This window comes from Nycticebus coucang, chromosome 3 (genome assembly GCF_027406575.1).
Source record: "Nycticebus coucang isolate mNycCou1 chromosome 3, mNycCou1.pri, whole genome shotgun sequence".
Taxonomy (NCBI): Eukaryota; Metazoa; Chordata; class Mammalia; order Primates; family Lorisidae; genus Nycticebus; species Nycticebus coucang.
Genome location: NC_069782.1, coordinates 89823362 through 89839053, shown reverse-complemented (window position 1 = coordinate 89839053; position 15692 = coordinate 89823362). Strand labels below are relative to the sequence as shown.

Sequence of the window (15692 nt, the reverse complement as noted above, 5' to 3'; positions counted from 1 at the left end):
AAAGTGCTAGAATTACAGGTGTGACCCACCATGCCTGGTATCTTTTTTTTTCTTTTTCTTAACCACATTCCTTTTTCTCATTGGCCTAAAGAAAAGAAGAAGAAATGATAATGGCTCATACAGCCCCAGTGCTACCCCCACACACCCCCATCCCAATCTTTTCTGAGGGATAGTTGACATTTTAGTAGCTCTTCTTTGCCAGGGAATACCATATTTTTCAGGATTGATAAGGAATGATTATCCATACCACCACTGGCTGAGATACAAGAGATGTTCCTCAACCCCTCCATTTGTAAAAGAGGGATGGTAACGTTTGCTGCAAGTGTGACAGCAGGTGAATCCAAAGTTGGACTGTGCCTTTGGGCCCAGTAATTGGCTGCAGTTGAAAGATTTGGGAACACACAAGATCATCATTCTAGCATCACTGTGGGCCTCAGAGCACCACCACCCCCTCCCATACTTAAAAAATGCATTTAACTAGCTTGGTTAAATGTCTATTCAAACAAGACAATTTTGTTGATGACTGCCGGGAATACGATTGATCCTTCTGTGCACTGCTCAAGAAACATTTGGATTGTGGAGTACATTGTCATCTGTGATCTCCCTACCATTAAGTTTGACACGACCAATCAACTCTTTCCCAGGTGAGTCAAGTTCACCAGTAACGAGCATGAAGATGAGACCCAGGGCTTCTAGTTGACCTAGTCAATAGCAGGCCCTGCCTTATATTTCAACAACAGATTTGCATTGTCTCCATGTGAGACCATTAGCGTCTTAAATCTTTTCTGAATGTGAAGACTGTGCACATTTTGCCCCTGGACCCAACAAAAACTCTGACTAGGAGGTCACAACAGTGTGGAAGAATTGAAGGCATCTCAAGAGATGTAACATTAGACTCTTTAAGAGCTGATCTGTAGAGTGTTTTTGTTGCATTTTTCCCTCCTGTGGGTAGGGAAATAGGGTAAGTAGATGTGACTCTTCATGCCGACTAGGAGGAAGCTTTCACGCAATCCATCAAGCAGTCAACAAAAAAATACATGGCTGGCTGTCACGGGGTGGACGTTGGCCCCGGGGGTTGGCCCCAGCATTGATTTTGCAGCTCTCTGTATCTCCCTGTTCACCAACTCCTGGTTGGTGTTCTTCCTCATTTGGAGGGTATCGCTTGACTTTTCCAGTTATGCTGATTTTCAAATGTGATTTGTAGTATTTTAAAACTTTTTCCTCAGGTTCTTCCATGTCTTGGTCTTCTGGGTCAGGGGTATTCTGGGTGGGGTTGATGCTAGGCATTGTACTAGTTCCTGAGATGGGCTCTGAATCCCATGCCCACCTGACATAACTTGTAATTTCCTGCCTCTTGGCTCCTCCCCTGGTGGTCTCCATTTCCCACCTCAACTCTCACGGCTCCACTTTCCACCACAACAGTGACTACAACGCAGTCACTACACCTGTTTGTGTTAAGTGGGGGGAAAAATTAAGGTTCCGAACACTGGGTATGCTGCCTTCTGGGTGAGAAAGAAGGAATAGGGATTCATATTTGATTTAGTCGATATCTGCATGGGGAAGCACTAGGGATTAAGAAAATAAAAATGGCATGAGACTGAGATGAGACATCAGTATATATGTTTCTATATCTTTTCTATTTTTGAAGCCAAAAAAAAAAAAAAAAATCCCCAGGAAGATCTGATCACTAAATCCTTCCAGAGAGAGGTCTTCTAAGCCAAGGAGGCTCCTTGGGTCCCAGGCACTGAAATCCTGAAATCTTCTATTCACCCTTTCCCCAATCCATCACTGATGCCCCTTCTTGCAATAGAGAAGACAGGCCTGGGGTTCATCTGAGGGCTGCAGTGGTTGAAGATACTTGGACTCCCCAACACGGTGACATGCTCCATCTCCACTATGGGCCTCTGACTTTTTTTCATCCCTCATTTTTTCCCCCTATACATTGGTTTAGTTGTTATATCCAACTAACCCAATAAGCTTTAAGGCACCATGTGTACCCTGGGACATATTTCATGTTCTATGTGAGTTGATGTGGTGACAAGCTCAGGTATTGTTACAGCCCCATGGGAGGTCACTGCCTGATGCTCTAAAGGAAGCCCATACACTGAGATCACAGGGCTTATAGCCAAGAAAGAGTTTAACGTCAGAGGTGTCACACAAGGAGATGGGAGGAATTTCTCAAATCTGTCTCCCCAAGAATTTGAGAGAAAGGGTTTTTAGTTTGGTGGGCAAAGGCCTAAGGAATTGGGTCTGTGGGTTGGTGGGGGATGAACTCATAGGTTTGGGAAGCAGAGATTATCTTCTCAGTTGGGAGATTTACCGGTAGAGGGTCACAAGGCTGTTGGATCCATTCCCACACCTATCTCAGAGTCCAGTTGGTATCACTGGGTCCCCCTGCAATGCAGAATCTGAAAAACGCTTCAAAGACCAGTCTTAGGCTTTATAATAGTAATGGTATCTAGAGAAGCACAAGTCTTTGGGCTGCACAGCGGCAATGTTATTTATAAAATAGTGGAGGAAATCACAAACCTTGCACCTATCAGGATTGTGCCAGTAAGCAATAAGCAAGTAAGGAAGTTAGGGAATAGTAGCTGGTTTGGTTATATCTATACTTTATTTATAAAGATCAGACTTTGATTACTATTTATGTATTATGGCTCTACATTCTTTTAATATAGACAGTTTCAGCCTTGTGACCTTTCCCCAGCATTAAATCCAGCATATAATGACATGTATTTCTTATTCCAATAATTGGCTGTTGGAGAATGACTAGGAAAATTTTGGGGTAAGTTTAACCCTGTGGGGTGCCTAATGGCACCTGGGTAGAGGTAGAGGTTTCCTCCTTCACCTCTTTTCTTGCAGTCAGGAATGGCTGAGCATCTGTTGCCACTGTAGGGACTGTAATCATCTCATCCATCCATTGGTATGGGTGCCCTCCCGTGCCCCACCCCCCTTCTGGGTTGGGTGTTGTCACCTGTGCACGTGTGGCCATCATCTTGAATGCTCAGCTAGCTCCTTCCCTGGGGAATGAGGTCAGTGATACCCACAACGACAGGTGCAACCCATGGCTGCACACAGCTGGGACAGAGCTGTGGTTAAGAGACTGTGTCAGTCAGTCCCTGCTTATGGACAGACCCAGAAATACCTTAAACTTCCTTGAGCCTCATCAGCACTGGCAGTTACCCTCTCCCTGGATCCAACAACAGTGCAGCAGAGAGTATCAGGAACGCGTTTATAAACCGACACAACTTCATCCAGTCACCTTGTCATCCTGAGCTCCCTCCCTGGGCACGGTGGATACTGCACTGACTGACTTCTGCTGACAGGGCAGCTGGGCTCTAAGTGCTGCTAGTATTAAGAGGTTAACCTATAAAAGTAGTACCTCTTGTTAATACTAGCAGCACTGAGAGTATTTACACGTGTATATTCCATCTCTTATACCACACAGGAAAATCAAGCCTGGTGTTACAGCATTGAAGAATGGACTCCAGTCAGGATCAAGTGTTGCTTTGGCATGGAGGCCAATACTGTCGTGTCTCCAATACCTGGGCCATCCTCCTTTGCTTGTTGGGGAAACCAGAGTGAGGGGCCTGCAGGCACGCAGAGATGGTCTGATAGGATCTTTCCGTGTTCTTATGCACTTGTAGCCCTTCTGATTGGTTCCTTTCCTCCATTTTACAGGGCCAATTATTTTGCCTTTCACCTGCCTTCTGGTGGTTAAGAAAGAGTGCATAGACAAACGCCTTTCAGAATAAACTCTTGAGATTTCTGGTTTTATAGAAACAATGGTATTCACCACAAATTAAGATTACCTCAAGCACCAGCCTCCTAAAGAGTCATCTGCTTAGTCTTAACTCTGTAGCCCTTAAAAATAATTATGTAGGATGTTTTGAAAAATGGAACTGTAAAAAAACACATTGGTTTTTTTAAATGAATTGTTTATAAATTATAGAATATGATAAAAGTAAATATTTAACATATTTCACATAAGAAAAAAAATAAATGACCAAACCTCCAGAAAAACGCAAACTTGTAAAATGCAAAGGTTAAATGTATACATCTATTAGAATAACTTTAATAAAAATAAGCTAATAAGTCAAAAAGGAGCCACTTTTTGTTGTTTTCAGTAAATTATCTTGTAACTTTAAATGTATCATTTTTCCTTTCTTTTTTTTTTTTTTTTTTTTGCAGTTTTGGCCAGGGCCGGGCTTGAACCCGCCACCCCTGGTATATGGGGCCGACACCCTACTCCTTAAGCCATAGGCACTGCCCAAAGAATTTGAACAGTTTTTTTGCTTTTTTTTCTTGAGACAGAGTCTCGCTATTGTCCTGGTTAGAGTGCCATGGTCTCAGCCTAGGTTGTAATTTTTTTTTTTTTTTTTTGAGACAGAGCCTCAAGCTGTCACCCTGGGTAGAGAGCCCTAGCATCTCAGCTCACAGCAAGCTCCAACTCCTGGGCTTAAGCGATTCTCTTGCCTCGGCCTCCCAAGTAGCTGGGACTACAGGCGCCCGCCACAACGACCGGCTATTTTTTGGTTGTAGTTGTCATTGTTGTTTGGCAGGCCAGGGCTGGATTCAAACCTGCCAGCTCGGGTGTATGTGGCTGGCACCTTAGTCAGTTGAGCTACAGGCACCGAGCCTATCATTTTCTATTGCCATGGCAAACCTATATCAGCACACACTGGTGCTGAAGTTGTCGCAGTTTTGATTCTGTTCTCTTTTATTCTGTGTTCGGGGACAGCTTGGCCCCATGGGGATCACCAGGCCACAGGTGAGCACCCGGGGTGCTACCGACCCACTTCGTATTGTCACATTCACTTAGTTCTCCACATACCTAGCCTTAACGGACATAAATGAGAATAAAATAGCTTAGACAGTTTACTTTCTCAGAGCAGGTAGCATCTGTGTGAGACCAGAGGGAGCAGCTCCAAAATAAGGAGTTTTCTTTTATCCCTAATGGTAACAAGGCACAAGAAAAGAGCTTAAATTTACTGTAAGTGCCTCAAGCCTTGATGTCCTTATCTATCAACTACGACACTCCCCATAGAAGCTTCTGTAATCATAAAGTTTATGAACACACATGGTAACAACAGTAACAGAAGAAAACTTAATCCAAATGCCCAGTTACAGGTAACTGATTTTAACAAGTTACTGGTGAATCCACTGCCATGGGCTTTTTGGTAGGAGGGCCATGTCGACTTAGCTCAGCTACGGTCCCCAATTATTTAAACATCAAGCTAGAGGCTGCTGTGAAGGTATTCTGCAAATGTGATTGACGTTTCTCATCAGTTGATATTAAGGGAATATCCTGGATGATCACCTGAATCAGTTAAAAAGCCTTAAAATCAGAACCCTTAAAAAACCTTAAAAGCTGAAGCTTCCCTAAAAAGAAGAAATTCCACGTGTGGGCAGCTGTGTCCGCTGTACCTGCACGGGTGAAGCCCCAGCCTGTTGACACTCTTCCCTTCCTGACTGCTAGACAACAACTGTGGGCTGTGTCCATGATCTTCCTGTCTGAACTATCAGCCTCACCAGCTGTGCACTTGGTAAGCAAGCCCCCACAATCACTTAAGCCAATTCCCTGTAACAATTTTTTGGTTCAATCATACTGGTTCTGCCCCCACTAAATTAAACCCTCGCCAACCCATCTACAGAGTAGAAGAGAACACTGCTGCTAAATGCAATAAGGTACACATTTTAGTCCTTCCAAGACCCCAATAAATGATAGTAATAAAAAGAGTAAATAAATAAAAAATATGTATCTAAACCTTACTTCTGGGTTAAGAAAGTAGATTGATACATAAACTTAATTTTGCTCCTTTCTTAAAACCTCATTAAACTCCAGTAAATACAATGAAAAGTTTTTTGTTTGTTTTTTTTTTAAGAGACATAACTCTAGAAATATGGGAAAGCTGAGAGGTAACAACCACAAAGTCATCTTAGTTTAAAAAAACAGGCCAGTAGCAAATTCCTTAGCAGATCTGAGAACACCAAACCCAAAAGCAGCAGAGGAAGATGCCTAGAATCTTTAAATACAAGGAATTGTGGCACTGTTACTTCTAGAATGTGAGGGAGGGGGGTAGCTTAAATATGGAATGGGTAAAAAGCTGGTGAGACGGCGCTTCCTAGTTTGCAATCTCTAGAACAGGCGTCCTCGAACTTTTTAAACAGGGGGCCAGTTTACTGTCCCTCAGACTGTTGGAGGGCCGGACTAGAGTTTACAAAAAAAAAAAAAAACTATGAATAAATTCCTATGCACACTGCACATATCTTATTTTGAAGTGAAAAAACAAAACAGGAACAAATACAATCACACCACCTCATGTGGCCTACGGGCCACAGTTTGAGGACCCCGGCTAGAAGATAGCCTTTCTCTCCACTTGGCAGAAGCCAGGAAGTTTACTCCCTGGAGCAGTGATTTTCAACTGGTGTGCTATGAGAGGATCTTAGATGTGCCTCGAAAAATTTTAAATATTAATTAAATTACTTTCAAAAAAAGTTCAAAGCATAGTAGTATGTTCTTTTTTCACATTTTTTTTTTGATCAACATAATTTAAAGTGTGCCGTGAAAGTTTAACTATAGATTCAAGTATTCTGTGATATAAAAAAGGCTGAAAAACACTGCCCTATATCGAATATAAAAGAGATTTTTGGACTAGGGCACCCCAGCACAGATCAGAGAATTGGCACTGTGCTGAAAACAAAAGGACTCAGTCACGGCATGCTGCCATACTGAATGCCAGTGCACAGGGCTTCACCTGGCCTTCCTCTCCTGTGGGCTCACAGATGCTGCCAAGGCTCCTTTGGGGAATCTAACAAGTCCCCCAAAGAAGACCTAAAGACACCATCACTGAGATTCAAACAGCTCAACCAGGCCCTCCTACAGTACAACTCACTTGTTTTCCCAAACTTCATTAGTAGACTCCCAGGATAAACCCTCCAACGTGCAAGATAGAGACCAGGGCAAATAAAAGGGGAAAAGCAAAACTTAGAGGAATTAGAATTATGTGACAGAGAAAAACACACTATTCTCAGATATATTGATGAACCAAGGGCTATAAAAGAGCTCTTAAACATTAAAACATGTTAGCAAAACTGAAAAGCTGAATAGAAGGGATTGAAAGATACTAGCTGAGTTCATCTCCAAGGAAGAATAGTAAAATGACAAAATGGTGCTGGGTGGATCAGAATATGAGGTGCCTGGTCCAGGGGGTCCAACACATGAATAACCAGAGCTCCAGAAAGGAGAGAGAAGCGGCCCTGCTGTGGGTGTCCAGACAGTCCTTGTCCTGTCCCAGGGCCTGTGTGTCCACACCCAGCCTCCCAACCCAGACATACCAATCGACACAAGGATGAACATAGACTTTGCTAGTTTGTTATTCGCCCTAAACTATTCTAGAAAGTGATGCTAGGAGAAGGTAACCCCAGTTCAGATCCAAGGCTAACCTTTTTTCTTCATGGGAAACAGACACATCAAAGGATAGGGGGAAGAAATGAAGAAAATTCCCAGGAGATTCTCAGGAAAACAGGTGCCAAGATGACAGCTGCCGCCAGAGTTGGAGGGCAATGAGGTCTCAGAGCAGACATCATGGAAAGCCCTCACCACCAAAATGCCTACGGGCTTCTTAGCTGAAGACAGGACCTCACCTGCCCAGATTCTTTCCATAGGCCTGACATGATGGGTAATGAACCGCCTGCTCTTTTCAGCTGAAGATCCTTACTTGATCACAGTTTGGCTTTACCTTACTCTTGAGGTCAGATGAGCTGAATATAAAAACGGAAAATGGCAGCCCACATCCTCCATTCACATTTTGCCAGACAACCAAGGCCTGGTCCGTCCACGGATAAGGCTGCCAATAGGCCCTGACTCGTTCAAGCCTTTGCTCACTGACTTTGTGAACTCCTGGGAAGCTGAGGTCCACTCTGACCCAAAGATCCTATTTCTTCTCCTCAGACTCCAACATTGTGCTTTCCCCACACAGCTAAGTTTGTGTTTGACGGGTGATGTTTTCAAAACTGAACAGTATGTTATTTGAAGATACCCACCTTGCAGATAAAACTAAACTGTACAGAAAAACAAGGAAATTATTCAACCCTACTCTGGTCAGTACGTACTTTGGTGGAGAAGGCAGGGAATCCAACTGGGTAAGGGCATGCAAGGACTTCTAGGGGAGTGGTGGTGTTCTGTTCCTTGAGGTGGACACTCTCTATCCATTTTACTCTTTAAACATTCTTGTCATATATGCTCTTCGATGACACATTTCACAGTTGAACAAAAAAAATAAAAACACTTAACAGGGATAACTGAAGAGGATCCATCAGGAGGCCATGGGCTATCTACTGGAAAGTGAGGGCAGATGAGGTACGCACAGAGGGGGTAAGATTGAGGAAAAATATAGGCTGGGAAACCAGTAGAAAGGAGCAATGGAGAGGGCCGGCCTGCTTAGGGTTCTGCGTCAGAGAAGCCACCCGCTGGGAGGACCGGCATCCCAAGGCTAGCTTATCCTCCCTCACCTGCAGTCTAGGCTCACTCTGTGCCCCTTCCTCGCACTGTGTGTGTGTGTGTCTCTCCTTAACATCATGACCTCTGTCCCACGAACCCAAAGGAGGTGGCGACGTAGCTTTCTGTGGCACAGCTCTGGTGGCCCAGCTGCTCTGTTGAGTCTCAAAGCTTTGAGAGGCCAGAGGCTTAGTGCCAGTGTTTGGCTTCCATTCCAGAAGCACTCTGGTCCCCTCCTAAGCATTAGGCCTGCTCCAGCCTCAGAGCTGGGGTTTTCCTCCGCCTCTGCAGCACGAGCAGTGGAATCTATCAGTCTTGTTCCACATGCACATCACAGAACAACAGCTGAGAACCCTGGGAAGGGCCCTTAAAGGCTACGCAGTCTTATCTGTCTGTGCAGGCCAATATGAAGGCCAAGAGAAAACAATGCACCCAAAGCCTGCCTTCCCAGAATGATCTGAGCTTGCAGAAACAAACTTGATCCTCCGGGCCATGCTCCCACAGCATATGCTCCCCAGCATGGTCTCCATGGGGTTTAGAGGGCGCTTCACAGAGCATGACATCCCTCAGCCCTGCTTGGCATAGCCAGGAACTGCCCTCTAAGGAGGCTTTAAGTGTGCTCAGAAAGAAACGGTCTGATCTCAGTGACTTTGATGGCCTTCCTTTTTAAAAGGGCATAGTCTTTTTGTTTCCTTTGTAATTTAAAAAAGAAAACCAAGTTGCCTGTAGAAAATTTGAAAAATACAGCAAAATTTTATTTATTTTGAGACAGAGTCTCACTATGTCACCCTTGGTAGAGTGCTGTGGCGTCACAGCTCACAGAAACCTCAAAATCTTGGGCTTAAGCGATTCTCTTGCCTTCTTGCCTCCGCCTCCCGAGTAGCTGGGACCACAGGTGCCCGCCACAACACCCAGCTATTTTTTGTTGCAGTTTGGCCAGGGCCAGGTTTGAACCCACAACCCTCAGCAAATGGGGCCAAATCTTAAGAAGATTTAAGCAAAACCTTAAGAAGAAAATAAAAAAAAAAAAAAGAAGAAGAAAATAAAATCACAATGCAGTTAAGTGCAAACTACTGAAGTTTTGGCATTATAATTGAGGTCTTAAAAAACAAACACTAAAACAAGCAGCCACCATTTTCAGGTGAGTGATTTAAGTATCAGTGGAGCTCCCGCCCGCTCCCAGGAAGGATGGCACTGGGTCTGGGCTATGAGGTGTGGGCACACCCTATGCATATGGGCAAGTGCAGGGTGGGCCCTAGGCCTTGCCTACTCCAACTGCCAGAGGCCTGCATAGCTCTGTGAGGCCCTGCGAACATCACTGAGGGCCCTGGCAGAATCCCCCAGCAGGAGAGGTGAGAGGCACCAATGCCAAGACTGCCTGCTGGTTCGGCTGCCATGGCAGTGTGGGTGAGGCTTCTGCTCCACCCCAGGCCTCCACCCTGCCTTCCTGCAGCCAGAGGCCCAGCCTCCCAACTTCTTCCAGTTTCTCCCCTCTCCCAGAACATGGACTTCAGGCCCAAGCAGGCTGCTCCGGGACCCCTGCAGTGCTAGGTGATGTCCCAACATGATGATGTGAGGTATCACAGGGCAGTCCCCACACAGGCAGGGCCATGGCTGGAAAGACCAGGGGATCCCTGGAGCACCTGGCTCCCTCTCCTTTGCTTTGCCCAGCTCAGCCCAAACTGCAGAGTGGAGGGCAGGCTCTGGGGCTCATGCAGATCAGATGCCCCACACCACGCTGCATGGGTGGACAGGAAGGAAGGGGTAGGGGGAGTCAGAGAGGCACTGATGAGCAGGGGCTTCTGATCATCATGAGAGCTGGAAGGAACGGCACACATCAGCCACTGCCAGCTGCATGCCACAAAGGAGAACTGAGGAACAGGGAGAGATGGGAAGCTAGTGGAATTCAGTCATCTTCACACACAGCACATTACAGAAATTGACCTTTATTTGTTGTACTAAAGTCTGTTTAACTTTTGATACAAAGTAACATTTTAGTACAGAGAATCCCAGTCTGTCAGCTCAGTACCTGTCTGCACACACTGTACCATCACAGTCTGACTCTGCCCGCAACTCAGAAAAACAGCCCCTGGCCCCATAGGGTATGTGACTTAACACCTCGAGAACAGTCTATGGTTTTTCTTAGTTGTCTGAGCTAGAAAATTTGTACCTGTAAAACAAAGGACAGCATTGAGGACTGAAACTTGTCTCTTTTTTGAACAACTGTGCAAGAAAATATATCCCTTTTTAAAAAATGTCAGTAATGGCTAAACTACAATCTAGTGTCTAGAGTTACAAAGAATAAAATGAAATTGGAAATTTCTTGCTAGTAAAATGAAATGTTAGGAACAGTATTAAAATATAGATGCTACCCCAATGACACTTACAGAGCCCAGTACAGTACCTATTATTAACAGGACGCACAGTTTACAAAGGAACCACATCAAACCTTCAGCCAGACATATCCAGCATCAGAAGCGAAAAAAGAAAAAAAAAAAAAAAAAAAAGCCGCTAAACAAAGATACCTCATGGAATTAGGTTCATGCCATGAGTGCTGTAACGAAGATCAAAAGATCCTAGTATTTTTTAGATTTTTGATAGTGACAACACTTACATTATGCTTCCCCTAAAAGCTCTCAATTCAAAGTCTGAAACATGAATGTTTTCATATTAAAAAGAACCCATGTACCTGCCACCCTCTATAAAGTTTAAGAATTACCCTGCAATCATTGCACTGATAAAGGTTGTCAGGACTCACAGACGTAAGGAGGACGCAATGTCATGCATCAGCCCTGGCTTCACACCCTGCCCAGAGCCCAGCTGTGTCCTGGAAACCTATGCAGCTCCGAAGGACCAGAGATGATGAGTGAGCAATAAACGCAGATGGAGAAGGAACGCAAGGCCATTGAAGGCAGGAGAGAGAGGCCGAGAGACGAGTCTAAGAATGCCAAAGCCGCCTTCCCCAGTGTGGGAGGAAAATGCCGCTGCTGGTGAGTCGGCCCCACAAAGGCACCGGTTCTGCAGCCACCGGCGGTCTGAGCACCTGCGGTCACACTGTCCTTCCAGAAGAGGTGCCACTGAAGAGCAAGAAGTGTCAAAGCTCTGGTCCCACTGAGAAGAGCCTCTCCCAAAGCAAGCGGCCCCCGCAAGGTTCCAGGGTCATTTTGCTGAAGATGAGAACAAAGCCAACACCAAAGCTACAGGGGACTGACAGAGGGGACAGGGGCTGGGCACTGGCAGCCCGGAGCCGTTCAAGTAAACATAAACCACCCAATACTTAGAAAGGCTTGTAAACTTGTGATCTGAAAGGTCCTCTTTGCAGCATCTCTGATCAGCTGGCTAAAGAAAGGTGTTGGACCCCTCTATGTAAAGTCATTTGTGTTTTCTGTTTTGTTTTGTCTTAAAGCACACGTGTGAGAGGAGCAGAGTCTGCTGGCCTGGTCCAGTCGCGGACAGCCATGGCCTCTGTCTGCAAAGGAGGTGCTTCTGCAGTCCTGGTTCTGGATCCTCCTCTGCATGTCTGTATCCAGATAGACTTCTGTTTTCGGTGTCTAAAAAAGAGCTGAGCCAGGCACTTACACCAGTGGGCCACCTGTAGTCACATCACAGCATGGCGTTCTCCTAGAGAGGACAGGCTGGAATCCACAGGACTTTGTTTTGTTCTTGACTGACTACTGTCAAGATCTGAGTGCAAATGCTCGACAGGGCTCCTCCCTGGACGACCCCTGCAAAAGAGCCCCCCCAAACACACATAGGTCTCATTTAGCTCTTTTTAAGACCCCATGTGTGAGGTGAATAAATTTAGCTTGAGCTCTTTCTACTGGGTGGCTGCCTGCTTTGAGCTATGTGCCACTCTGCCCTGTCCCCACTCAACTCTCCTCTACCTGCAAGAAATTGGGGAAGAGAACTCCCTCTGGTTAGTGAACTGCTCACATGGTAACTGCCCGCCCCCACTGCACTGACAGCCTGGTCTGAGTTTGTCTAGTCTTGCAATTGGGGGAGAACAGAGAGAAAACAGTTTGGGAGGCAGAGTGTCATGGTCTAATTGGCAGCAAGACTCTACAGTTTAAGAGACCAGGCACCCCACAACCCAGAGGAGAGTCACAGCAAAGATGACTCGTCTTTATATTGGGCCAGCTCTGTATCGCACACATTCAATACCGTGTCTACAGACACTAGGCCACGACTGTCCAGGGATGCTTCACAGAAGAGCTTCCTCCCTGCCATGACAAGGCGTTGTTCAGAAATTGAAAATGAGCGTTTAGAAATGGCTATGGAATAGGGCGCTGGCCCCATATACCAGAAGTGGTGGGTTCAAACCCGGCCCTGGCCAAAAAAACTGCAAAAAATAAATAAATAAATAATAATAATAAATAATTTTAAAAAATAAAATAAAGAAATAGCTATGGAAATAGGACATCATAATTTTCTGTCTGCTGAATCTAATAAAAAAAAAATCAGGGCTCATCTTCTGCATATTTTAGAGTTTTAAATTTCACTTCTCTAGGAATTATGTTTGGCTAAAGCATGGGTCTGCAATCAACTAGAAATTAAAATGCATACTTGCACACACACGTGCACAGACATGCATGCCCACACACATACACACGTGCAGGCAACACGGTGGGCTCTGGACTAGATCACAACACTACACAATGAAATCAAAATGCCTGTTCCCTCCTTTGTGATTGCAGTCCTAACATCCTACAGGTGACTGACTTTCCTAAGGAGATTGAGGCTACAAGATAGATGAATTGAGGCATGTCTGTGGATTTTTTTCATTTGGAAGAACAGAGATGGTAAGGAGGAGGGGGTGGAAGAATCTTCACCAAATCCTACACCAAACCAGCCTGTCCTTAAAAGTGCTAGGGACAGATGGCCACAACCCCTGTCACCCAGGCTGTAGGCCTGGGCCTGCCTGGAAAGCCTGTGGCTGTGCTATTTGCTACCTATGTTAAGTCCAACTTGTAAAAATCCTTGTTGTTGACCTGTGACTGCAATCAGGACACGGCATTCAAAATTAAAAATGCTCACGATGGGGCGGCGCCTATGGCTCAAAGGAGTAGGGCGCCGGTCCCATATGCCGGAAGTGGTGGGTTCAAATCCAGCCCTGGCCAAAAACTGCAAAAAACAAAAACAAACAAAAAATGCTCACGATGGGGAGAGAGGAGGATGGGTGGAGGGAGGGTGATTGGTGGGACCACACCTACGGTGCATCTTACAAGGGTACATGTGAAACTTACTAAATGTAGAATATAAATGTCTTAACACTATAAGAACATGCCATGAAGGCTATGTTAACCAGTTTGATGAAAATATTTCAAATTGTATATAAAACGAGTACATGGTGCCCAATGATTGCATTAATGTACACAACTATGATTTAATTTAAAAAAAAATGCTCATGATGGCACTCTCGAGCATCTAGAAAGTGTGGGCCAGCACCAGTTCTGAGAAAGCTGTCTTGGAAACAGCCTTCCTCTTTCTCTGCAGCCCACTTGCCCTCTCTGGGCCTGCACACACCTACCTGTGAAGTACTTGCTGTACTCCTGCTCGATCTTCTGGGCTGTCTCAAACTGCTCTTTGGAATGCCTCTGAGTCACTTTGTCCCTCAGGTAGATGGGGTCTCTCTGCTCCCTGTGGGGATGGCCAAGGCACCAGGCTGAGCACCCCAGTGCATGCACTGAGAGCAGACAAACCTGATGGCCCCGCCTGAGGGTGCTAGAGGTTTGGCACACAGACGGGTAAAACAGAGAGGCCTTGGCAAGCACATGGCCCAACCAGTGTGGAAACTGATGTTCAGCAAAAGGCAGGCCCCGTTCAAGTCTCCTCTGGCCTCTGGGCACTATGTTGAGAAGCAAGGGGCAGAGGGTGGGCTATACAGACCAAGCTGGTCCTGCTCAAGGACTGTGGTAGCACCTGGACAGGGTGAAGGGGCAGAGGGGAGGGGATGTGCCTGCCTAACACTGCCTCCCTCTGAACAGGGCATGGGGACCAGAGGAGAGGGGTCGCTTCCTACATGTGCTATCTATTTCAAGGCTACGTAGGCTCATCCTTCTTTCTTCAACCCCCCACCCCAACACACCCTAGCCCTGCCACCAGCCCATCTCTGGCAGGGCCCCAGCTGCACCCGGGGACTGGCCACCTACTTGATGTGCTTGGCACTCTTATAATGGATGAAGATGACGATGGGGTAGATGTGCATGTGGTGCAGTCGCTCGATGGCATGGGGGCCGATGTCCAGGAGGCAGTGTCGGTTCTGGGGGAAGTGGAGTGCAGAGTGAGCCCTGGAGGACAGCCAACAAGCAGTCCTGCCATGTGCCGCCAGCATGACTCACCTTCTCCTATAGTGCTGCCTTGTTCCATAAATGAACACACAGGGCTCTTCCCACGAACTAGGCGGCAAAGCCACACACCAGAGTCTGTGGGGCCATCTGACCCAGGGAGCTCTCCCCACAGACCACGTCAGCTGTGGTGGAGGTGGAGGCTGGAAGCCAAGGTTGGGTGGGGTCTGGCCGGCCCAACTCCAAACTTTCCTTCCTGCCTTTGCCCAGATACAGGGAACTTCTTAAGCCCTGCCACCCCATGGCCTCAAAAACCTTACTTCTGACAGACTGAGCAATGAATCGGAGACGTGTGTGCCTTTGAGTGGCTGTGACTGAAAGATAAGCATGGTCCCCTGAGCCTCTAGGTGGAGTGTGCACCAAAGCAAGGCCACGGGCACTCCACCTCCAGCTCTCCTGACCCCGTAGAGCTCCACCTTGACTGGGCACTAAGCACTTAAGAGCTGTGAGAAGCCCACACCATTTGACGGGGAAGGAAACCAAAGCCCAGCAGGACACGTGGAGCCACACAAAAAATGGAGCCCCCGCATCCTCAGATAACATGCAGCTGCCCCACCAACACACCCACAGGTGGCCCCACTCCTCATGCTGCCTGGCTAATGTTCCCAGCTCTTAGGGGGGCAGGGACCTGACACAAAGTGTGCTCGTGAAGAAGGTGCACGTGAAACAGCACACAGGCTCAGACCTACATTTAGGGACCCCAGCATGGGATGTTCCACAAGAGGCCTATCTCTAGAGCTCGAAGTTCTCATCAGATCCCTTGCAGGGGTCCTCAAACTTTTTAAACAGGGGGCCAGTTCACTGTCCCTCAGACCATTGGAGGGCTGGACTATAGTTTAAAAAAAAAA

The 15692-nt window shown here is 46.4% G+C and overlaps 1 protein-coding gene and 1 pseudogene across 3 annotated transcripts in view; both read right to left on the bottom strand.

Moving 5' to 3' along the window:
• Window positions 1-494: 494 nt before the first annotated feature.
• Window positions 495-1334, bottom strand: LOC128581064 (endogenous Bornavirus-like nucleoprotein 1; annotated as a pseudogene).
• Window positions 1335-10430: 9096 nt separating this feature from the next.
• DLG5 (discs large MAGUK scaffold protein 5) overlaps window positions 10431-15692 on the bottom strand; it is a 142997-nt gene continuing 137735 nt past the window's right edge. For all 3 annotated transcript variants that reach the window (XM_053584035.1, XM_053584036.1, XM_053584037.1), the window contains 3 exons: window positions 14650-14759; window positions 14028-14137; window positions 10431-12225 (listed from right to left, as the gene is read on the bottom strand). In XM_053584035.1, the coding sequence (XP_053440010.1) occupies window positions 12122-12225; window positions 14028-14137; window positions 14650-14759 (324 nt within the window). In that variant the 3' untranslated portion in view covers window positions 10431-12121. The remainder of the gene's footprint in view (window positions 12226-14027; window positions 14138-14649; window positions 14760-15692) is intronic.